This window comes from Equus caballus, chromosome 1, assembly GCF_041296265.1.
Source record: "Equus caballus isolate H_3958 breed thoroughbred chromosome 1, TB-T2T, whole genome shotgun sequence".
NCBI lineage: Eukaryota > Metazoa > Chordata > Mammalia > Perissodactyla > Equidae > Equus > Equus caballus.
Genome location: NC_091684.1, coordinates 158,965,702 through 158,991,644, shown reverse-complemented (window position 1 = coordinate 158,991,644; position 25,943 = coordinate 158,965,702). Strand labels below are relative to the sequence as shown.

Here is a 25,943-nt window from a genome sequence, read left to right as displayed (position 1 = left end):
AGAACACAGTTCTCAGAACATATCCTTGTCGTTAAGTGATGCATGACTGTAATTTTTGTATAATTATCTTGTGTATTGTAATCTTGCTGAACTTGTCTATTAGTTCTATAATTTTTAGGGGGATTCCTTAGGATTTTCTATACACAAAATCATGTCATCTGCAAACAAAGCCAGTTTTACTTTTTCCTTTCCAATCTGGATGCCTTTTATATCTTTTTCTTGCCTAATTGCCCTGGTTAGACCCTCCAGTAAAATACTGAATAGATGTGGCAAGAGCAGGATCTTTGCTTGTTCCTGATCTTAGGGGAAAAGTATCCAATATAATTATAGCTGTGAGTTTTTCATAGATGCCCTCTATCAGGCTGAGGAAGTTCTCTTCTTTTATAAGTTTAAGAGTTTTTATCATGAAAGCGTGTTGGATTTAGTCAAATGCTTTTGCAGCATCTGTTGAGTTGATCCTCTGGTTTTGGTTTTTATTCTATTTATATAGTGTATTACATTAACTGATTTTCAGATGTTAAACTGTACTTTATTTTACATCATAAGAGGAAGTTCACTATGCCATATCACCTCACTATTAGTAATGGTGCTAATACTGACGACTGGTTTCAGGTGATGAGAATATGATACCTCCATTGTAAAGTTTCATTTTTTCCCTTATGATTAGCAAGTAATCTATTAGATGACAATTTAGAACCATGCGAATACTCTTCCCCATCAACCCAAAGCAGAGGTTTTAGCATCCATTATTGATCCTTGTCTAAATCAAGTTATTTCCTTATGGTTTGCAAAATGTTGATTTTTCTAATTCTATTATCCCTTCCCTATTAGCTAGCACTCCTCTAGAAAGAAGAGCTTTACTTCATGAACTGGGGATACTTGTTTACCATAAAATACAACTCCTAGTGAAAAGGCATAATAAATGCTTAGTTCATTCCCTTAACTATGAATTTTTAGAGTAAGGCATTGATAAAATAACCACTGTCATGGCAACAAACAAGTTTTACACTTTTTAGCTTTCACATAAGTTTCATTAGGAACTCATAGATTTTTATAATTCAGTACAATTCAATCAATTGCATTGGTTATTATTTTTTTGATGTTCCAATTGCCCAACTCAGGTCAATGGGAGCCTTTTCAAGCTGGGTCCTAGGTTCTTTTGACACAAATCTATCCTCACAAGCTTAACTTATATATTCCCTGACTCAGACCTGGAATCAGATATTTTTACAACAAGCCTTGATTTATTTTAGTGGGGAATGGTACTTAAGAGATCAAAATCTGGGCCCTAAGGGTGTTCACTGTTACAGGGTTATCTGAAACAGTTTAGAGTACAAAAACTACTTATTCTTGAAGTTTTCAAAAGGATTTCTCTGTGAAACTATCTGAGCGTGGCACTTTTTAGGAAGTAGTTTCTTGTGACAATTTTCTGAATCTCTTCAATGGTTATTGACTATTTGAGTTTTACCTGTTTTTGGATAAATTGTGGCACTTTATACTGTATGATAAAATAATCCATTTTTAAGTGTATTTGCACAGAATCACATAAAGAGTCTTTTATAATCCTTTTACATCTGGTTCTATGGTTATTTCTCCATTCTCCTTTCTAACTGTCTGTATCTGGGCTTGCTCATGGCTCAAATTTTTTTCCTTATTAGGATAGACACAATGGATAATTTGTTAACTGTTTTTCTTTAAGAAAAGCAATTAATGAATTTATGTGTCAATGCTACTGTTTTCTAATTCACTACATTCTGCTTCTATCTGTTAATAATTACTTCCATTTACTCTTTCAGGCTTATATATTGTTTCCTGTTACTTATCATATTGACTGCTTAACAAAAAAATATTCTCAGTTCATCTTTTCATTGTGAATTCATTTCTTCTTTAGAGAAGTAAAGAATATAATTATCAAATCCTTAACTTCTCTGGAGTCAAATAAAACTCCCTCCATTTAAATATTAGAATAGAACATAAAAATTGGTATTATCAATGGAATTCAGTTCAACTCATACACATAACATTTATTTCTATCTAATTTCATCAAGCTTAAATAGTTAGCAATTTTTTAAAAGTAATATTCTTACCTCTTTTGCAGTACTTGCTCTTCCAGGTTCATGACTTACACAGAAAGGGCCAGTTTTCCATGCCTCTGTGTCTCCACAGTCACAAAATCCTCCTCCAGTAGAAGTATGCATCTGATAAATGAAAAATGAGTTTGTCTTGATTTCAAAACGTATTAACAAAGCAAGGAAAAATGAGAAAGATGATTCAAATAATAAATGCTCTCCAATACTTCAAACTTAATTGCCTTTAATGTCATAGAAACTAAATATATCAAAAACCATTTTGATTAGTTAACCAAAATAAATCCTGAATACTTAATCAAAACAAAAATGGACCTTAAAAATTGATAAGTTTTTGAAATAGACTCTAATTTTTTAAATAATAGTTTTAAAAATGTTGTACTAATGGAATGGAAACAGAACAGATTGTGAAGTATGCAAGAAATAATCTATACAACACCCAGAATGCTTGAGTAATGAGATTTTCTGAATAGACGCTTTTGTCATTATCATGACATTATATAATACTTAAGAAATATATAAAGTATTTTCATCTATATTGATGTCCAACAGCAACTAAAACTTAGTCACAACATTTCTCCTTTGAGGGTTCTTGTAAAAAAATTATCTAAAATATACTAATCCAGATAGAGGATGATGACAATGGCCTGATTTTGAATCTATCCCAAAACTTCCCCCTCCAAAATATACAATTAACAAGGACAGCAATAAAACCATACATAATCCATGTTTGCAGCATTACTAGCTGACAAAAACCAAACATCACGATCCTCAAAACACTTGTTCCATAAGAGCTGCCGCTGCCTATCACTTCAAGCCTGTAGACAAGAAAGGGGAGCTTAAGAGACTCTATGAAAGACAGCAGAGGGGTACAGAGGACTTAGATGAAGCACAGGCAAAACCACACCCCAAAAGAGAAAGCCCAGTGCTAAGGGACAAATACCAAACACAAGTTGCAACTTAGTGATTCACAGGGAAAGAGATTGAAAGTGAGCAGGACCAGAAGTGGCAACCTGAGAGAAGCATTACTTCTGGAGGAAAATCAGATACATTAAAAAAAGCCAGCAACCCCTTAAAGATACGGCAGTAAATGAAATGAAAAGAAGAAGGGAAAATTAAGGATCTTAGGGAAACAAGACATGCCAAACCCTCCCCTCATCTCACCACTACCACCACCATCATCTACATAAGAAATTACATGTAAAAGGGCAGAACTGACAGAAGACAGCAGTTCTGAACCCTGTCCATGAAATAAAAAATAGAAAAAAGCAATATCCATACAAAACTATTACCAAAAGAAAAAGCAAATAAGAGCCAAAACCCAATCACGACGCTGGAGAAAACTGTAGCACAATGCTTTAAAACTGGATTACATCACCTCAAACAAGCATTTGGGGATATGAAAACCCTTAATCAGATTAAAACACCTTTAATCAGAAATACTAAAACTAAGAATAGAAATGGACAAAAAAACAATAATAAATGAGAATTGATTAAACTCAGGACAAAAAAGAGAAGAAAGTGAGAAAATCATATCAGAAAAGAATTCTAAATTATAAAGTATCTGAGGTAAGACAAATGAAAAATTAATAGCATCGAAACAAATCAGGAAAACAATGAAGAGAATTAAAATGAAATGAAGTAAAGAAATACAGAATCAGAGAAAAAGTAGTTGAAACAGAAGACAGGCATAAGAGAGCCAAGGTAAGTATAACTGGAATTACTGAAGAAGAAATTCAAAACAATAGAAAAGAGCTAATATTTAAAACTGTAATCTAAGAAAACTTCCTGGAAATAAAAGAAGACCTGAATCTGCACATTGAAAGTGTCCATGAGTGAGAAAACACTCACCCAGTATGATCAACTCCAAAGTATAACCTACTAAAACTGTTAGACTTTAAAGATAAAAGTCCTTACACCAGGATGATCCTATCCCAAAACTGAATTTCTGTTGAAAAAACTTATACGGATCTGGCTTCTGAGACAGACCATTATAAGGACAATAGTATTTAAATAAGTTCTTCTGAAGTTGATAGTCTTATAAATCTCAAATGTTTTTCCTTTTCTAGGGCTAGTGTCATGAAATTTACTTGTCCTATGAAAAACTGGTGATCAGGAAAAGTTCTTCATTTTACAGACATGAAAAGAAAACATACAAATCAAGATGGATTATATTGATTTTTTAATTTTTAAAATAAATTTTGAGCCAACATCAAATCTAGATTAACGGATCCATAAGATTCAAGCCCTTTCTATTCAATCATATAACACTGTCCAAGAGAGTCACTGTCCAAGAGAGTCACACTGTTAACCAGTAGGTTACTTCCTAGATCTATTTCTACTTTGTAAGTACAGGAATACATGTGATACTAAGCATTTTCAATAAAAAGTTTTTTTTCAGTTAACCAGCCTGGTAATCAAATTTTTCTAAATGAATATTTTACCTTTGGTCACCTGTTTGAATTTAAAATGCATAATTGTAATTAAAGCTGAGTGAAAGTTTAAAAATAAAAAAAGATAAAAGTCCTGAGAGCCTTCAGGCAAAAAGATAAAATAATGTTAACAGCAAGAAAATCAGACTTCTCAATAACAACATATAGAAAAGACAACAGTAGAGCAGCATTTTTAAAGAAAGAAAATGTAAACTAAGGATATTATCTCCAGCCAAGCTATAAAAATGCAATTTTGAACATGTCAGAACTTAGGGAACACTGTATACATGTGCCCTTCCTGAGGAATTTACTTGAGCAAAGATCAGTAAACTTTCTGTATAAGGGACAGTAAATATTTTAGGCTTCGTAAGTCATACAATCTCTACTGAATTACTCAAATCTACTATTGTAGTACAGAAGCAGCCATAAACAATAAATAAATGAATGAGCATGGCTATGTTCTAACAAAACTTTATTTATGGTCACTGAAATTTTAGTTTCATATAATTTCCATGTATCATAAAAGATTTTTCTTGTCTTTTTCCTGAACCATCTAAAAATATAAAAAACACGCTTAGCTTGCAGGCCATAAAAAAATAGGTGGTGAGACAGATTTGACCCATAAACTGTAGTTTATGGACATCTAGAGGATGAGTTTCAGCCGACCAAAAGATGACTAGGCAAACTTCAGAAAAAGGACAGATGGTGAACACATTATATATTTAATTGTAGAGTTAGGAACAAACCAAGGGTGAGGACATGGATAGAAGAATGTGAACAATATATGGTCTGACAGTCAGGAAGACTACAACTGAAAAATAAGAAAAGGGAAAAAGAAAGTAACATAAGATCATTGACTGTTATATAAGTAATAGAAGACAGTCAAAGATAGCATTAAAACTGACAGACTAGATAATAAAAAGTTAAGGGGAAGAAAAGGAACTAAAGGCACTATAAAAATTATTACTAAAAGTAGAGATAACCACTAGAACAAAAGTACCAAAAGAAATTAGAATATACAAATTAATTTTTCTTTCTTCATATATACAGTATACTGAAGAACGCTGGACTCATCCATAATTACTAAAAATGTAGCTGTACTAAAAGAAAGTATAAGCATAATTTTAGAATAGGGAATGCCATGGAAGCAAGGCATAAAATCCAAAGCTTTAAAACAAATTGGATAAATTTAACAACATACAAATTTAAAATGTCAGTAAGACAAATGATAGCATAAATCAAGTTAAAAAGACAGAAAACAGATCTTCTAAAGTCAAACATACACTTAACTTATGATCCAACAATCTTATTCCTAGGTTACCCAAGAGAAATGAAAACATACACTCACACAAAGACTTTTATTTGAATGTTTATAATAACTTTATTTAAAAGCCAGAAATAACCCAAATGTTCATCAACTGGTAAAGGATAAATTGTGGCACAATCATACAGTGGTGTACTACTCAGCAATAAAAAAAGAACAAACTGCTGATACACGAATGATGTCAACGGCCTTATGCTAAATGAAAAAAGATAGACAGGAAACACTACATACTATATGATTTCATTTATATGACAGTGTGAAAGTGCAAAACTACAGGGTCAGAAAACAGATGAGCGACTGCCTGAAGATAGGGGTAAGAAGGAAAAAGGATTGACTGCAAAGGGGGACTAGAGAACTTTGGAGGTGATGTAAATATTTTATAATTTGATTATTAATGAACTACATATGTGTGTGAAACTCAGGAAATGGTACACTTGAAGGCATAGATTTTAGTGTATATAAATTTTATCTCAATAAATCTGATGTAAAAATATAAATTTAAAAAAGACATGCATACTAAGAGAAAATATTTTGAAGTAGGTAACAGCAGTAAGAAAAATGCAATAGAAAAATGAGTAAAGGATAGAGACAGGCAATAAACACAAGAAATAAAACATACAGTTAAAATACAAAAAGATGTTCATAATACAAGTAATAATAGAAATTCAAATTAAAATAATGAAATTATTTGCCTAACAGATTGGCAAAAAGTAAAAAAACTGATTAAATAAAGTTTGGTGACAGGTATGGAGAAAGAACATTCTCATATCCTTTTAATGGGAATGTAAGTTGGTACAGCAATTCAAGAAAAACATCTGGCAAAAATCTATCAAAATTTGAAATGCACATACCCTTCAATCCAGAAATATACCTCTAAGAACCTGGCCTCAGGTATTCTTGACGAGGTATGTATATACTCATTTATATATAAAAAAAAAAGGTGTATGTGTATAAAACAAAGGTATATGTGTATGTTCCAATATTTGTTGATCAGTGAAAAACTGGAAACAATGTAATTGTCTAGAAAAAGAGGAAGGGTTAAATATACTATGATATATTTACACAAAGGAATACATGCAGCAATTAAATAAGGCAAGAGCTGTTATATATATCAACATAGAATTATCCCCATGAAATACTGTTTAAGTTAAAAACAAGTTGCAAAATGATATATTCTAAGATCCCATTTATACAAATACGCATACATGAACACCCTTTCCTAAGCATATATGTATGTGTGTGCATGTTTGTAATTATACAAATAAAAATCTGTAAAGATATACACTAAATTGTTTATTTACTTTAACAAAGAAAGCAGAATGGGGCAGAAAGGCAACTATAATTTTAGTTTTATTCTTCTGTATTTTTGAATTTTTTAAAAGGTAGGTTTTGGGGTTGGCCTGGTGGCACAGCGGTTAAGTGCACACGTTCCGCTTTGGCGGCCTGGGGTTCACTGGTTCGGATCCCGGGTGCACACATGACACTGCTTGGCAAGCCATGTTGTGGTAGGCGTCCCACATGTGAAGTAGAGGAAGATGGGCATGGATGTTAGCTCAGGGCCAGTCTTCCTCAGCAAAAAGAGGAGGATTGGCAGCAGATGTTAGCTCAGGGCTAATCTTACTCAAAAATAAATAAATAAATAAATAAATTAAATAAAATAATAAAGGTGAGTTTTAGTATATTGCCTAGGTAAATAAATTTTGTTAACACTATTGTGCTTCAAAGACAATACATGACTATAAATTCTCATCATGTAGGATTACAGAATGTATAAAGCAAGCTGAATTTAAAATAGACTCTGATATTTTTATAGTTGAATCTTAGTTGTCAGCACTCCCCATAATTTAGCCCTTTTGATCCTAACACTTTATTTCAACAAACGTTTGTCGACAGCCTCTATGTCCCAGGAACTATGACATAGGAGGTACATGAGACCTGGGCCTTATCCTCAAGAGTTTATAGTCCAGTGGGGATGAAGAACATATAAACATATCATTGCAATTTAGTGAATGAAGATAGAGGTGTCCACAGAAAGGGACAGAGAAAAAGAAGATTGTTAGTGGGCTCTGTTTTATTCTCCAGATTTATTCTAATTGGCTCTGGAATTTGTTCAATAAAAGTGCCATATCACTCCCAAGGTTACAAGTGGATCTGGATTTTGGTATCAGCTGCCAAGATACAAGACAATCCTAGGTAGATGAACTCAGCCACTATTTTGGTTCTACTTGATGCAAGTTATGATATCTATTCTGATCTTGGCTTGTCAGAATTTAAATGACTCATCAAATCAAAGACCTTGGTCCTGTCAGCATGAATAATGACAAAATAAACAGCCAAAGATCTTGTTCTGATTATCTAGGAAGATAGCAAAGTTAAGTGGCAATATAAGGGTTTTCCATATTCACCATTCCAAAATAAGCAAAAGCAAACGTTAAGAACAATCCGGGGGCCAGTCCCACGGCCAGGTTGTTAACTTCACATGCTCCACTTTGGGAGCCCAGGGTTTCACCAGTTTGGATCCTGGGCACAAACCTAGCACCGCTTACTGAGCCATGGTGAGGTAGCATCCAACATGGAAGAACCAGAAGGACCTACAACTATAATATACAACTATGAACCAAGGGGCTTTGGGGAGAAAAAGAAAAAAAAACATTGGCAACAGATGTTAGCTCAGGGCCAATCTTAAAAAACAAAACAAAGCAAGAGAAAACACAATCCGGAAAATACATTCCAATAGCAATGGGAAAAACTTTTTTAAAGTCACGTTCAGTTGAAAGGTTTCAGTTAAAAAGTTTGTTAAAAGGTTTCTGCAGTTCTTAGGCACTGCAGCTTGCGATACATTTGGGATAATTCTTCCCTAAAGCAATTTTGCAAAATGTACTAGGAACTTTTAAAAGATCATTTTAAAAAAGCCATGTCTTTATTTTTCTAAAGCAGTTTTAGCTTCATAGAAAAACTGAGTAGAAAATACCAAGTTCCGGGAGTGATGTCAGCATCATGGTAGAGTGAGCTTGCCGGGGACTCTCTCCCCTCCAACGTACAACAAAAAGGAGTAACCATATTCCACAGAAAATATCCTAATAGCACAGGAATCCTTGGAGAGTCATGGCAGCTAAACAACAGAGGGCAGAAAGGCTGGAGCCCCCCTCGGAGGAGATGAAATGGGGTAAGAGGGAACTTTGCTCTCTCCCCTAAGGACTGGGATCACTGCCGCAGGAGGCTCCATGAGGGAAGGAGTCGGGGACAGGTCGCACGGCCGCAGGATCACCCAGGACTCCCTAGGGCCCTTGCAGCCTAGAGGGAAGCCCTCTAACAGGGTGAAAACTTTCATGCAGGGGTGACCTAAGCAAGCCAAGACCCCAGGGGACCAGATAGCAAGAGCTGATCGGGAAACCGGGGACCGCACACAAGAGAAGGCACACCCCCAACCAGCGCTGTGCTGCATCGTCTCAGCAGAAGGCAAAGGGCTCAGAATACGAGGCTCTCGATCTCCCATCCAGTGGCGATAGGCTGTAACTGCAACCGAATAATATCACAATGGGTATAACTGGAACTTCAAGCATCAAGCAGTTCATCAAAACTCCAGACCAGAGAGAAAACAAATACCCAGAATTCTGTCCTGAGGACTCAGACATAAGTAAACTAAATGACAATGAATTCAGAATAGCTACCGCCAAAAAACTCAATGAGGTAAAAGAGAATATAGAGAAACAATTCAATGAGTTCAGGAGCTACTTCACAAAAGAGATTGAAACTATAAAGAAGAATCAATCAGAAATACTAGAAAGGAAAGACACAATGGAAGAGAGAAAACAAAATATGGATTCCCTGAATGCTCGTGTGGATACCACAGAGGAGCAAATCAGAATAATCAAACATAGACATGTTGAACTGCTCCAGACAGAGGACGAGAGAGGACTAAGACTAAAAAGAAATGAATGAAGTCTCCGAGAAATATCCAACTCAATGAGGAAATGCAACAGAAGAATTACAGACATCACAGAAGGTAAAGAGAAAGAGAACGGAGCCAAAAGCATGCTCAAAGAAATAATAGCAGAGAACTTCCCAAATCTAGGGAATGAGAGGGAAATGTGTGTGGAGGAAGCTTTCAGATTTCCTAAATTTGTCAATGTAAAAAGACCTACTGCAAGACATATAATAGTAACACTGGCAAAAATGAATGACAAAGAAAGAATACTCAGGGCAGCAAGGCAAATAACCTACAAAGGAACCCCTATCAGACTTTCAGCAGATTTCTCTGCAGAAACCTGACAAGCTAGGAGAGAATGGAATGACATATTCAAAACTTTAAAAGATAAAAATCTTCAGCCAAGAATAATCTATCCAGCAAAAATATCCTACAGATAGGAGGGAGAAATTAAATCTTTCCCAGACAAACAAACGCTAAGGGACTTCGTAGCCACAAGACCCCCCTTCAAGAAGTCCGCAAGAAGGCCCTCATACCTGATAAAAGAAAATACCAAGTTCCCATACACACCTTCTCACCACCATACAGTTTCTCCTATTATTAACATTTTGCATTATTGTGGTACATTGGTTACAATTGAGAAATCAATGTTACACATTATTATTAATTAAGGTCTATAATTTACATTAGGGTTCACTCAAAAATGTGCTGTACATTTTTGGGTTTTGATGAATGTCTGACATGCATACACTAGCACAGTATCATACAGATTAGTTTTGCTGCCCTAAAAATCCCTTGTGCTATACCTATTCATCTCTTTATCCCTCCCACCACCATCCTTCAGCCCCTGATCTTTTTATTGTCTCCATACTGTTGCCCTTTCCAGAATGTCATATAGCTAGAGTCATACAGAGTGTAGCCTTTCACAATGGCTTCTTTAACTTAGCAATAAGCATTAAGGTCTCACCATGTCTTTTCATAGTTTGGTAGCACATTTCTTTTTATCACTGAATAATAAGCCACTGTATGGGTATACCAAAGTTTCTTTATCTAGTCATCTATTGAAGGACATCTTGGTTGCTTCCAGGTTTTGGAAAACACGAATAAAACTGCTATAAACATTCTTGCACAGTTTTTTGTGCAAACATAAGTTTTCAGTTGACTAAATACCAAGGAGTGCAACTGCTAAATTGTATGGTCACAGTATGTTTTGTTCTGTAAGAAATTGTCAAATCATCTTCCAAAGTGGCTGTACCATTTTGCAATCCTATCATCAATCAATAAGAGTTCCTGTTGCTCCACATCCTCACCAGCATTTGGTGTTGTCAATGTTTAGTATTACGACAATTCTAATACATGTGTAATGGTATCATCTTGTTTTACTTTGCAATTCCCTAATGACATATGATGTTGAGCATCTTTTCACATGCATATTGGCCATTTGTATATCTTCTTGGTGAAGATTCCATTTCAGATCTTTTGCCCATTTTTTAATTGGGTTGTTCATTTTCTGATTGTTGAGTTTTAAGAGTTCTTTGTATATTTTGGGGAACAGTCCTTTATCAAATATTTGTTTTCCAAAGATTTTTCATCCAGTCTGTGGGTTGTCTTTTTATACTGTGAAAGGTCAGTATTTTTTAATCCCATAATTCCATCTCTGAGAACCTATCCTACACATGAAAAAATGATTAACACATAAAGATATTTACTGTAACACTATTTACCATTGTAAACACACTGAAATCCAAATAAACTTCCCAATAGGTAAACAGTTAATATAAATTATGGTTAAATATTATATACACAATATGTTTTAAAACAAACATAAAAAGTTGAATGCATAATTTTATATACTTTGCATTTAACAATTAGAGGCATGAGAACTTTTTCTTTTACAACTCTGTACACTTCATTTGAAAACTTCATCTTTTTCTGATTAGAGGAGATGCTTATATGAATATACTGTTTTGTAACATTTTTCTCATTTAACAACATAAAGAAAATATTTCTCTTTGTTAAAAAATAATGATTTACAGTGGGTGTTCTTATTTATTTATTTTGAGGAGAAAATACATAGGTTTACTGTAGGTATTTTTTAAAGATAGTACTGCAGTATGTTTTTTTTTTAATATTTACCTTGTTCGTATGTGAGAACATTCAAGTTCTACTCTCAGCAAATTTCAATTATACAACATGGTGTTATCAATAAGTCACCATGTTATACATTAGATCCTCAGATACTATTCATCTTACTGTAGGTTTTTTAGGGGGTAAATTATTGAAAAGCTAGAAATTGCTAAGAAGGGTCACATTATCCAGAGCAGAACAAACAGTTAAAAATTTTATCCTTCTTATTTTCTTGTTCTCAACAGTTATTTGGGTCATTCTGCCACTAAAGGTTTTTCTTGGCCCTTTTTTCTCATATCAGATCTTGGGTCGGCCGTCATTACTCCTTTTTTCTTCTCCTTCTCTGGAGCAACATACACCCCTTCTTATCTCTTACAAGCTTTTTTTTTCTTTTTAAGATTTTTTTTTTTTCCTTTTTCTCCCCAAAGCCCCGCAGTACATAGTTGTATATTCTTCGTTGTGGATCCCTCTAGTTGTGACATGTGGGACGCTGCCTCAGCATGGTTTGACGAGCAGTGCCATGTCCGCACCCAGGATTCGACCCAACGAAACACTGGGCCACCTGCAGGGAAGCGTGTGAACTTAACCACTCGGCCACGGGGCCAGCCCCTCTTACAAGTTTTTTTTTATGATTTCATTTTTCTTTTATGAAGTATTTTATTATACAAAAGAATATACACAAAGTATACGTAATTTACAAAGCATAACAACAAAACAAACACCGATGAAACCACCATCCAACCTCAGAGAATATCAATACTGCTGAAACTCCCTGTACGATCAACAGAATCCCATCTTCTTACCTGCCCTGGAGGTAACTACTCAGCTGAGTTGTGCTTATTAGCCATTCCCTGGCTTTTCTTTAAAAATTTCAACACACATACAGGTATTCCAGAAAGATTCTATCTCCCACCAAGTGTTCCATTCTCTTCACACTCACTTTTATGGCTATTATTTTTTTAAGATTATAAACATAATTTTTCAGTAGTCATACAATAACCCGTCCTTCTGATGACTCGAAAGTTCCTGAGGAAGCTGTATAAGCACCAAGAAGAGCTCTGCAACCACCTAAAGATGGTAAACCTAAGGACACTCCATAAAAGAGTGCTTTGTCATGGCAACGTAGACTGCCGAGCTTTAAATACTTGAAGGTAGCTTATGGAAAAGGTTCCCCCAAATTAACAGAAACGTTTTTCACCAGTCCACAGAAAGATCAAAAAAGAAAGGAATATGGTGAGCTCTTTCACAGAGCTACATATATGCACTTTGAAGGACTGCTCTTTATTCTAAGATCCTACTTTCTTGGAATTAAAATGTATTTTACTTTATAAAATGATACGAGATGGTAGGTATTTTTTGGTTGCTTTTCATGTGCTGTTTCTAAAATTATAATAAGACTTACTTGGGAAATTCTGATGTCACCATCATGATGGAGTGAGCTCTCCCGTTAAACTCTCCCCTCTAAGATACAATGGAAAGGACAGTCATACTCCAACAAGGGACAGTCACACAACAGAAAAGATGTCTGAGAGACTCATGCGGCCACACATCTGAAACTGGAGGTGTTGGAGCCCCCACATCCCCGAGGAAGTGGAACGAGGTAAAAGAAATCTTCTCTTCCTCCCAAAGGGCAGTAACCCAGGGACTGTGCACAGCTCCGAGAGGAAATGCGGGAGGCAGTGGCCCTCTGCAGGAACACGATTGCTCTCTGAGGTCCCTCACAGCCCAGGGAAAAGCCCCATACAGAGATGACTAGCTATCATGGGGGTGTCTTCATCATGCTAACACCTCAGGACAGCAGATAGCAAGGGCAGAGCGAGAAGCCCCTGAGATATTGCAGGAGAAAGAAAGTGCCCCATCCCCCACTGATCTCCCCAGCTCAGCAGTCACAGAAAGGCAGTGAATGAGATCTGAGCTGCAGATTGTGGTGGGTTCAGAATATGCAGCTCTTGACCCACACCCAGTGGTGGCAGGCGGAAGAGGCAATCAATTACTACCACTATGCAGAAGCTCAAATCCACGCCATCTAGCAATAAGGAAAAATATATTAAATCTTCAAACCAGAAGGAAAATGACAAGTACCCAGAAAGCAATCCGAAAGGCACAGAAATCTATAATCTAAATGGCAGGGAATTCAAAATAGCTATCACAAAACAAACTCAACAAGTTACAAGACAATGCAGATAGACAGTTCAATGAATTCAGAAATTACTTCACAAAAGACACTGAAACTACAGAGAACCAATCAAAAATACTGGAGATGAAAAACACAGTGGATGAGATAAAAAAGAATATAGATTTCCTGAACAATAGAATAAGGGAGGAATGAATCAGCAATACTGAGGAGAGAAATAGAGAAATGCTTCAGATGAAGAAGGAGAGAGAACTAAGGCTAAAAAGAAATTAAGAAGTTTTCTGAGAAATATCCAACTCAATATAGGTATTCCAGAGGTAGAAGAGAAGGAGAATGGAGCAGAAAGCTTGTTCAAAGAAATAATAGCAGAGAACTTCCCAAACCTGGGGAAGAAGATGTAAACGCAAGTGAAAGAAGCCAATAGATCGCCTAACTATATCAATGTAAAAAGACCTACTGCAAAGCATATAGTAGTGAAGCTGGCAAAAGTCAGCGACAAAGAGAAAATACCAAGGGCAGAAAGACAGAAGAAAATAACATACAAGGGTACCTCTATCAGGCTTTCAACGGATTTCTCAGCAGAAACCTCTACAGGCTACAAAAGTGGAATGATATATTCAAAGTTCTTAAAGACAAAAACTTTCAGCCAAGAATACTCTATACAGCAAAAATATCATCAGATATGATGGAGAAATAAAAACTTTCCCAGAAAACAAAAGCTAAGGAAGTTCAAGACTCCTGCTACAAAAAACCCTCACGGAGGCCCTTTTGCCTGAAAAAAAGAAGAAAGCAGTTACAAAGCCCTGAGTAAGGAGATAAACAGGTAGACAAAATCAGCTAAGTGTAGCTATCCATCAGAATACATTAGCAAACACTCAAGTATAACATTAAAGATATAGGGGAGGAAAACACCAAAAATAAATAAAATCTTGTCATTTTAAACACAAACTCACAACACAAGATGGGAAAAGATGTAACAAAACAACTTAGCAGGGGAAGAGGAAAGGGATGAAATTGGCTTATCCTAAGGAAATAAGAAGTTATCAGAAACTGGACTATCTCATTAGTGATATTTTTCATACAAACCACATAGTAATCACTGAACAAATAAGTAGAAGAGACACACAAGTAATACACAAGGAGAAAACTAAGCAAACCAGCACAGAAAACTACTTAACTGAATTGGTATTCTGAAGTACACAGGATGAGAAAGGAAATGCAGAAGAACTGGAAAACAAGCAACAAAATTGCAGCATTAAGCCTTCATATATCAATAATCACTGTAGATGTAAATGGTTTGAATTCTCCAATCAAAAGACATAGAGTGGCAGGAAGGATTAGCAAACAAGACCCAACAATATGCTACCTCCAGAAAAACATCTCAGCTCCAATGACAAACACATGCTCGGAGTGAAGGGATGGAAGATGATACTCGAAGCTAATGGCAAACAAAAGAAAGAAGGTGTTGCAATACATATATTAGAAAAAGTAGACTTTAAGATAAAAGAGTTAAAGAGAGACAGAGAGGAGCAGTATATAAGGACAAAAGGGACACTTCACTGAGAAGACATAACACTTATAAGTATCTATGCACCAAACACAGAAGCACCAAAGTACATAAAGCAACTATTAACAAACCTAAAAGGAGATATTAACAACAACACAATAACAATAGGAGTCCTCAGCACTATACTTACATCAATGGATGGATCATCCAGACAGAAAGTCAACAAGGAAACAGTGGAATTAAATGAAAAACTAGACCAGATATGTATACAACACTCCATCCCAAACCAGCAGCATACATATTCTTCTCAAGTGCACATGGAACATTCTCAAGGATAGACCATAGGTTGGGAAACAAGGCCTGAATAAATTTAAGACTGAAATCATATTGAGCATCTTTTCCGACCATACTGCTATGAAACTAGAAATCAACTACAAGAAAAAAGGTGAGAAAGGGACAAAGATGTGGAGACTAAATAACACACTACTGAACAACCAGTGGATCACTGAAGAAATTAAAGAAGAAATCAAAAATATCTGGAGACAAATGAAAATGAAAATATACCATACCAACTATATGGGATGCAGCAAAAGTTGTTGTATGAGGGAAATTCATCGCCTTACAGACTCATTGTAACAAGAAAAATGTCAAACAAGCACTCTCAGACTTCACCTAACACAATTAGAAAAGGAACCACAAACAATGCCCAAAGTCAGCAGAAGGAGGAAAATAATAAAAATCAGAGCAGAAATAGATGAAATTGAAACAAGAAAGTAGAAAAAATCAATAAAACAAAGAGCTGGATGTTAAGAAGACAAACAAATTGACAAACTCTTAGCCAGACTCACTAAGAAAAAGAGAGAGAAAGCTCAAATAAATAAAATTGGAAATGAAAGAGGAGAAATTACAATGGATGCCACAGAAATGTAAAAAATTATAAGGGAATACTATGAAAAATTGTATGCCAAAAACTTGGACAACCTAGAAGAAACGGATAAATTCTTAGACTCTTACAACCTCCCAAAGCTGAATCAAGAAGAAACAGATAATCTGAATAGACGAACCACAAGTAAAGAGATTGAAAGAGTAATCAGACTTCCCAAAAAATAAAAGTCCAGGACCAGAGGGCTTCTCTGGAGAATTCTACGAAACATTCAAAGACGATTTAATACCTATCCTTCTCAAACTATTCCAAAAATTGGGGAAGACAGAATACTTCCTGACACATTCTATGAGGTCAACATCACTCTGATACCAAAGCCAGACAAGGACAACACAAAAAAGAAAAATTACAGGCCAATATCACTGATGAACATGGATGCAAAAATTCTCAACAACATATCGGAAACCCAAATACAGCAATACATCAAAAAGATCATATACCATGATCAAGTGGGATTTATACCATGGACACAGGGATGGTTCAACATCTGCAAATCAATCAGTGTGATACACCACATTAACAAAATGAGGAATAAAAACTACATGACCATCTCAATAAATGTAGAGAAAGCATTTGACAAGATCCAACATCCATTTGTGATAAAAACCCTTAATAAAATAGGTATAGAAGGAAAGTAGCTCAACATAATAAAGGCCATATATGACAAACCCACAGCCAACATCATACTCAATGGACAAAAACTGAAACCCATCCCTCTCAGAACAGGAACAAAACAAGGGTGCCCACTTTCGCCACTCTTATTCAACATAGTACTGGAGGTTTTGGCCAGAGCTATTCGGCAGGAAAAAGAAATAAAAGGAATCCAAAAAGGCAACGAAGAAGTAAAACTCTCACTGTTTGCAGACGACATGATCTTAGAAAACCCCAAAGAATCCACAGAAAAACTATTAGAAACAATCAACAACTACAGCAAAGTTGCAGGGTACAAAATCAACATACATAAATCAGTAGCATTTCTATATGCTAACAATGAACTAACAGAAAAACATCTCAAGAACTCAATCCCATTCACGATCGCAACAAAAAGAATAAAATACCTTGGCATAAATTTAACCAAGGAAGTGAAAGATCTATACAACGAAAACTACAAGACCTTCTTGAAAGAAATCGACGACGACATGAAGAGATGGAAAGACATTCCATGCACATGGATTGGAAGAATAAACATAGTTAAAATGTCCATTCTACCTAAAGCAATCTACAGATTCAACACTATCCCAATCAGAATTCCAATGTCATTCTTTACAGAAATGGAACAAAGAATCCTAAAATTCATATGGGACAACAAAAGACCCCGAATTGCTAAAGCAATCCTGAGAAAGGAGAGCAAAGCTGGAGGCATCACAATCCCTGACTTCAAAACATACTACAAAGCTACAGTAATCAAAACAGCATGGTACTGGTACAAAAACAGATGCACAGATCAATGGAACAGAATTGAAAGCCCAGAAATAAAACCACACATCTATGGACAGCTAATCTTCGACAAAGGAGCTGAGGGCCTACAATGGAGGAAAGAAAGTCTCTTCAACAAATGGTGCTCGGAAAACTGGAAAGCCATGTGTAAAAGAATGAAAATTGACCATTCTTTTTCACCATTTACTAAAATAAACTCAAAATAGATCACAGACCTAAAGATTAGGCCTGAAACAATAAGTCTTCTAGAAGAGAATATCGGCAGTACACTCTTTGACATCAGCTTCAAAAGAATCTTTTCGGACACCATAACCCCTCACATGAGGGAAACAATAGAAAGAATAAACAAATGGGACTTCATCAGACTAAAGAGCTTCTTCAAGGCAAGGGAAAACAGGATTGAAAGAAAAAAACAGCCCACTAATTGGGAAAAAATATTCACAAGTTACTTATCAGACAAAGGGTTAATCTCCATAATATACAAAGAACTCACACAACTCAACAATAAAAAAACAAACAACCCAATTACAAAATGGGCAGGGGACATGACAGACATTTCTCCAAAGAAGATATACGGATGGCCAATAGACACATGAAAAGATGCTCATCATCACTAATCATCAGGGAAATACAAATCAAAACTACACTAAGATATCACCTTACACCTGTTAGAATGGCAAAAATATCCAAAACCAAGAGTGACAAATGTTGGAGAGGCTGTGGAGAAAAGGGAACCCTCATACACTGTTGGTAGGAATGCAAACTGGTGCAGCCACTATGGAAAACAGTATGGAGATTCCTCAAAAAGTTAAGAATAGAAATACCTTACGACCCAGCCATCCCACTACTGGGTATCTATACTGAGAACCTGAAATCAGCAATTCCAAAAGTTCCATGCACCCCTATGTTCATTGCAGCATTATTCACAATAGCCAAGTCATGGAACCAACCTAAGTGCCCAGCAACTGATGATTGGATAAAGAAGATGTGGTATATATATACAATGGAATACTACTCAGCCATAAAAAAGGACAAAGTCGTCCCATTCACAACAACATGGATAGACCTTGAGGGTATTATGTTGAGTGAAATAAGCCAGACAGAGAAAGACGAACTCTGTATGACTCCACTCATAGGTGGTAGTTAACATATGGACAAAGAGAACTGATCGGTGGTTGCCAGGGGAGAGGGGGGTGGGGGGAGGGCACTAGGGGTGAAGTGGTGTACCTACAACATGACTAATAATGATGTACAACTGTAATTTCACAAGGATGTGAACTTTCATAACCTTAATAAAAAAAAAAAAGAAGTGAAACTCTTGTTGTTTGCAGATGACATGGTTTTATATATACAAAATACTAAAGAATCCATTGGAAAAGTATTAGAAGTAATCAACGACAACAGGAAAGTTGCAGGGTATAAAATTAACTTAGAAAAATCAATTGCATTTCTATACTCTGTTAACGAACTAACACAAGGAGAACTCAAGAATACAATCCCATTTACAGTCATGACAAAAACAATAAATATCTAGGAATAAACTTAACGAAGGAGGTGAAAGACCTGTACAACGAAAACTATAAGACATTACTGAAAGAAATAGATGATGACATAAAGAAATCGAAAGAGATTCCATGCCCATGTATTGGAAGAATAAATACAGTTAAAATGTCCATAGTACGCAAAGCAATCTACAGACTCAAAGCAATCCCAATCAGAATCTCAATGACATTCTTCACAGAATAGAACAAAGAATCCTAAAATTCATATGGGGCAACAAAAGACTCCAAATAGTTAAAACAATTCTGGGAAAAAAGAACAAAGCTGGAGGCATTACAATCCCAGAATTCAAAATATACTACAAAGCTATAGCAATTTAAACAGCATGGTTCTGGTACAAAAACATGCACACACACTGATGGAACAGAACTGAAAGCCCAGAAATAAAACCACACATCTACGCACAGCTAATCTTTGACCAAAGTGCTAAGAACATACAGTGAAGAAAGGAAAATCTCTTTAATAAATGGTGTTAGGAAAACCGGACAGCCACATGCAAAAGAATGAAAGTAGACCACTACCATTCACCATACACAAAAATAAACTGCAAATGGATCAAAGACTTGAAGGCAGGACCTGAAACCATAAAACTTCTACAGGAAAATACAGATAGTACACTCTTTGCCAACAGTTTTAAAAGGATCTTTTTGAATACGTCTACTTGGACAAGGGAAACAGAAGAAAAAATAAACAAGTGGGACATCATCAGACTAAAGAGCTTCTGCCAGGCAAGGAAACCAAGATCAAAACAAAAAGACAATCCACCAATTGGGAGAAAATATTTGCAAATCATATATCTGACAAGGGGTTAATCTCCCTAATATATAAAGAACACACAACTGAACAACATAGAAACAAACAATCCGATCAAAAAATGGGCAGAGGTCATAGAGAGACATTTTCCAAAGAAGATATACAGATGGCCAATAAACACATGAAAAGATGTTCAACATCACTAATCATTAGGGAAATACAAATTAAAACTACACTAAGATCATCTCACACCCATTAGAATGGCTATAATCACCAAGGCAAAAAAGAACAAATGTTGGCGAGGTTGTGGGGTAAAGGGAACCCTCCTCCACTGCTGGTGGGAATGCAAACTGGTGCAGCCACTATGGAAAACAGTATAGAGACTCCTCAAAAAACTAAAAATAGAAATACCATATGACCAGCTATCCCACTACCGGGTATTTATCCAAAGAACTTGAAATCAACAATTTAAAGACACTTATGCACCCCTATGTTCACTGAGGCATTAATCACAATCGCCAAGACGACGAAGCAACTCAAGTGCCCATCGACTGATGAGTGGATAAAGATGTGGTATATATATATAATACTACTCGGCCATAATAAAAGACAAAATCCTCCCATTCGCCATAACATGGATGGACCTTGAGGGTATTATGTTAAGTGAGATAAGCCAGAGAGTGAAAGATAAACACTGTCTGATTTCACTCATATGGGGAAGATGAACTAACACACGGACAAAGAGAACAGTTCACTGGTTATCCAGGCGGACAGGGTTTGGGGGATGGGCACAAGAAATGAAGTGGCCAGTTATATGGTGACTGACAAATAATAATGTACAACTGAAACTTTACAATGCTGTAAACTATTATGACCTCAATTCAAAAAAAAAATCATACTTGGCCAAAGAAAAACTTGAAAACCCTATGTATTACCCAAAGTTATCTGAAATTGTACTGGCCCACAAAATCTTAAGTTTGGGAAGCACAGGCTTAGGAGTCTTTAATGTGAGGAACTGAACTCTGGTCTTGAGCCTTCAGCATCTCTCCCCATTAGTCTCCCAGAGTAAAACTGAGAAGAAATTAATAACTTCCTCCCTGAGTCTATTTTGGGTATTCTTTCTTGAGTTCTTCAGCATAAGGTAAGCTATAATTAATGCAGATAATTGAGAAATGTGGAATATAACTAATAATTAACTTTTAAAATTCCATCAGTGATTAGCTTTGCAATCTTGGGAAAACGTTTTGACCACACTATATCAAACACTCCTCAATCTGTTTCTTCTTGTGCACAATAATAATATCTATAATCTATACCTATAGATCATCACTTCCTGAGATGGAAGCGGTAACGTTGAAGCCAGTCTAAAAACAGGAACAGCACTTTCAACTCTGGAAGACATAATCTACATAATTCCAAGATGTTATTTACATTGACACAGGACTTTAGGCACGTTATATGTACAAAGAGAAACATCAATTATTATGTTGAAGCCCAGAGTACAGAACCAAGACTATTATTTGAAAAATACATTTCAGCTCAAAATAACAGGTTTGTCTAATAATGTAACAGCAAAAGAAAAAACCTTCAATCTTATTACATGGATATGCTACTCAGAACAGTGTGCAATTTAAAACTTATGAATTGTTTATGGAATTTTCCATCTAATATTTCTGGACTGCAGTTGACTTCAGATAACTGAAACCGAGAAAAGTGAAACTGTGGGTAAGGGGGGACTACTGTAGTGGTTATACAAGTGTTCACTTTATTATTTTATTCTCTCTCCTTTTTTTTTGGTGAAGAAGATCCGCCCTGAGCTTACATCTGTGCCAATTCTTCTCTATTTCGTATGTGGGTCACCACCTCAGCATGGCTGACAAGTGGTGCAGGTTCATGCCCATGATCCAAACCCATGAACCCGGGTCACCGAAGTGGAGCATGCCCAACTTAACTACTACACCATGGGGCCGACCTCTATTGTTATTCTTTAAACTTTTCATATGCTTTATACAATCTTTTGTATAAAATCTTTTACAAAAAAATTATAAGAGGCTGCTTCTTGAGGGAGTAGATGTCCTATCACATGCTATGTTTGACGAGAGCTAAAGGTTCACATATCAGAGCTGTAATAGCAGGAATTCAAGCACTGGTCAGGAATTTGACCTAGGTGGTCATCAGATTCCTGCTAATCTAGAAATTTTATGGATCTATTTTCATACCTTGTAACGATGATTTTTATGAACACTATTCTGGAAGCAGTCCATACAGAGTACACATGTTGGATCAATTGCACAGTCCCTGAAAAAGATTGAAAATTATATTCCAAAATTTAGATGACTCCCACTGATGCTTAAGGAATGACAATATAATGTGAATGAGTTTCCTGTATGGGGCACAAACTGAATATGAAAATGCTTCAAAAACTGAATTTAAAATACTTTTTAGCCTCTTTTTAGCCATATTTGAATGTGTAAGTTTGGATGTTTGATTTTATTTCTTAAATCATCCTCATTGCCCGCCTAGCTCAGTCGGTAGAGCATGAGACTCTTAAATCATCCTCATTGCCCGGCTAGCTCAGTCGGTAGAGCATGAGATTCTTAAATCATCCTCATTGCTCTGAGCTTTCACCTGTTTTCAAAGTGTTAAATTACAATTCAAAATTAGTTTTTTTTTTAATTTTTAAGATTTTTTTTAAAATTTTTTCCTTTTTCTCCCCAAAGCCCCCCGGTACATAGTTGTATATTCTTGGTTGTGGGTCCTTCTAGTTGTGGCATGTGGGACGCTGCCTCAGCGTGGCTTGATGAGCAGTGCCATGTCCGCACCCAGGATTCAAACCAACGAAACACTGGGCCGCCTGCAGCGGAGCGTGAGAACCCAACCACCCGGCCACGGGGCCAGCCCCTCAAACTTAGTTTTTTGAAAAATAACCATCTTTATTTTATTATCTGCCAACATCTCACCCCATTACATTTATAAATATATTTTAAAAACACTAATTGTTCTTTGGTAAATGATGCTTAGATGAAAACAAAATTATTAGACTGTAAACAATGTAAGTGCAGGAATTTATTTATTTTATATACTGATATGTCCCAAGCACCTAGAACAATGCCTGGCACATGATGGGTATTCAACTAATATTTATTGAATAAATGAAACAAATTCAGTCTCTCTTAATCTCTTACCTAACAACAACTTTTAAAATGTACTATTTTATTTAACATTTTCAGGGAAACATTAAGAACAATATAAATTAGTTTAATGTGCAAAATTAGTTTGAAATATTTTATTTACAAGAGTTGAAGAGATGGAATTAGGAAGTTTTTAAAAATGAATTTTAAAAGGATAATAGGAAATAAAGATTGCTTAATAATATTCTCTAAAATACATATGATCTGACCTATTTAGAGCAGAATTTGTCAACCTCAGTAGACTAACATTTCTGAACCAGATAATTATTTGTTGGGGGTAGAGGGGACTATCCTATGCAATGTAGGATGTATAAGCAGCAACCCCGGCCTCAACTCACTAGATGCCAGTACCATTCCCCTAGTTGTGACAATTAAAAATGTCTCTATGACACTTTTGGAGAAATGAGGTCTACAAATGTGTAGTACACATTGTAGTTGAAAATAAAAATATATAAAACGATAAATGAACCTTACTATGCTAAAGAACAAAATAGTACACAAAATACAAAAGCTGATTTTTTTCTCAGAAAAGAATAGGATACATAGTATGTTCTAAACAACTGTTAACTATACATAAACCAGTCAAACCGAGAAATATAGTGAAGCAGAAAACAATTCTTTGTATTTATAAAGTATAAAAATTCAGATTCCCAATCTAAACTACCACTAATAAAGGAAAAAAACTAAAACTGTTGCTAAGATCTAAAAGCTGAAAATTTGAGGCAGGAGTAGGGAGTAAAAAAGTTCTCCATGTTACCATGATGTTTAAGGCAACTTCTTTTACAAAGGGCAAAAAGCCTAAAGCTGCTTCCAGTTTTCCTACCACTGGCCTCTTCTATCCAAGTAAATTCCAGCTGCTCTGACAGGTTCACAATCCTTTGACAACGAATTTCACGTGGTGGCAAAAAATGACCTGAATTGACACGAGACTATGAACTTTATTTACACCACTTGCTGTGAATATTTATAGGTTTCTTATATAAATGCTGTGTTTGATTATAGGATTCTGCCCTGACTCTGCTGGGAAAGTATTTAGAATTCTGAAGTATATGTGACCCCAAAACTATCAGGTAAGACTATGTGGACTACATTACAGACAAGGCAAAAATCTATTGCTCATACACTTTTGGAGAACAGGAAAAGACAATGATAGAGCTGTTTAAGTGTAAGTCATATATTCAAAAACAAGCTGTACTACCAAAAACAGATTTATAAGTTTATAATAAAAGGAAGTTAAGTAGATTAAAATATTACAAATAGGAATAAGCCAAGAAAAATACATCAGGAAATAGGTACAAAATACCAAGACTGTAATTATAACCAATCCTATAAATTTCTAATTCTTACCTACAAGAATATGTTGTCTCTCCACTTTTGAAAACCTTCCCACAAAGTTGGAATGCTCCACTGTGCTTCAATTTCTCTAAGCAAACATCTGGATCCTCTCCAAATAAGTACCATTCCAATGGAGTGAATATTGACATTTGTATACTCTCCTCCTGCTTTTCCAAGTCTGGATCCATTTCAGCAAAGTAAATTTCCGGCACCCATTGTGCCAAATGGTGCAAGAAAGTAGTATAAAAATCAACTTGCTGATCCCACCACTGAAAGAAAAAAGAAAACAAAAAATTAGACTTTGCAACAAGTTCCTCATAAAGATCTAGGGGCATAAATAATGGCACAATTCCGTAATTTTAGAAAGTGATTTACAATATATTCTTATTTTACCCTTCACCAATACAAAAGGAAAGTGAGTAACTAAGAAAACAATAGTCTTGTGCCAGCCCTGATGGCCTACCAGTCAAAGTTCGGCATATTCCAGGGGCCAGCCCAGCAGTACAGGAGTTAAGTTCGCATGTTCCACTTCAGTGGCCTGGGGTTTGCCGGTTTGGATCTCAGGTGCGGACCTACGGACAGCTTGTCAAGCCATGTTGTGGCAGGCGTCCCACATATAAAGTGGAGGAAAATGGGCACAGATGGTAGCTCAGGGCCACAGCAAAAAGAGGAGGATTGGTGGCAGATGTTAACTCAGGGCTAATCTTCCTCAAAAAAAACAAACTTCGGCATGCTCCACTCCGGCAGCCTGGGTTCAGTTCTGGGCATGGAACCACACCACTTGTCTGTCAGTGCCCATGCTGTGGGAGAGGTTCACATGAAAGAACCAGAAGAACATACAACTACACACAACTACATACTGGGGCATTAGGAAGGAAAACCAAAGAAAAAAAGGAGGAAGATTGGCAACAGATGTTAGCTTAATGAGAGACTCTTTCTCTGTAAAAAAATGAAAAAACATAGCCTCGTAAATAGCGGTTCCCCACATAACAGAGATATCTGGAAAAGGAAGAGCAGCTGTAGTGGATGAGAACTACCTTCCCTTCTGTAATGAGCAACTCCTGGTGTGTGAGGGTGATTCTATTATCAGTCAGAGGCTATACAGACAAAGCATTCCTCATACTCTTAGTTTAATTATTTTAAGGAATCATAGTGTTTTAATAAGAGATTGAAATGAATGAGCGC

At 35.9% G+C, this 25,943-nt stretch overlaps 1 protein-coding gene and 1 non-coding gene across 4 annotated transcripts in view; one reads left to right on the top strand and one right to left on the bottom strand.

Annotated features, from left to right (window-relative positions):
* The window catches only part of UBR1 (ubiquitin protein ligase E3 component n-recognin 1), a 166,349-nt gene that overhangs the window by 98,450 nt on the left and 41,956 nt on the right, over nt 1-25,943 (bottom strand). For all 3 annotated transcript variants that reach the window (XR_001379023.3, XM_070238345.1, XM_023618975.2), the window contains 3 exons: nt 24,771-25,027; nt 22,452-22,530; nt 2,088-2,198 (listed from right to left, as the gene is read on the bottom strand). Coding sequence is in view for 2 of the 3 variants with exons in the window: in XM_070238345.1 (XP_070094446.1) it covers nt 2,088-2,198; nt 22,452-22,530; nt 24,771-25,027 (447 nt within the window). In the remaining variant the exon portion in view is untranslated. The remainder of the gene's footprint in view (nt 1-2,087; nt 2,199-22,451; nt 22,531-24,770; nt 25,028-25,943) is intronic.
* Nucleotides 4,005-4,072, top strand: LOC111769721 (small nucleolar RNA SNORD50). The gene has a single exon (XR_002802521.1). It is a non-coding gene; the product is annotated as a small nucleolar RNA SNORD50 (small nucleolar RNA).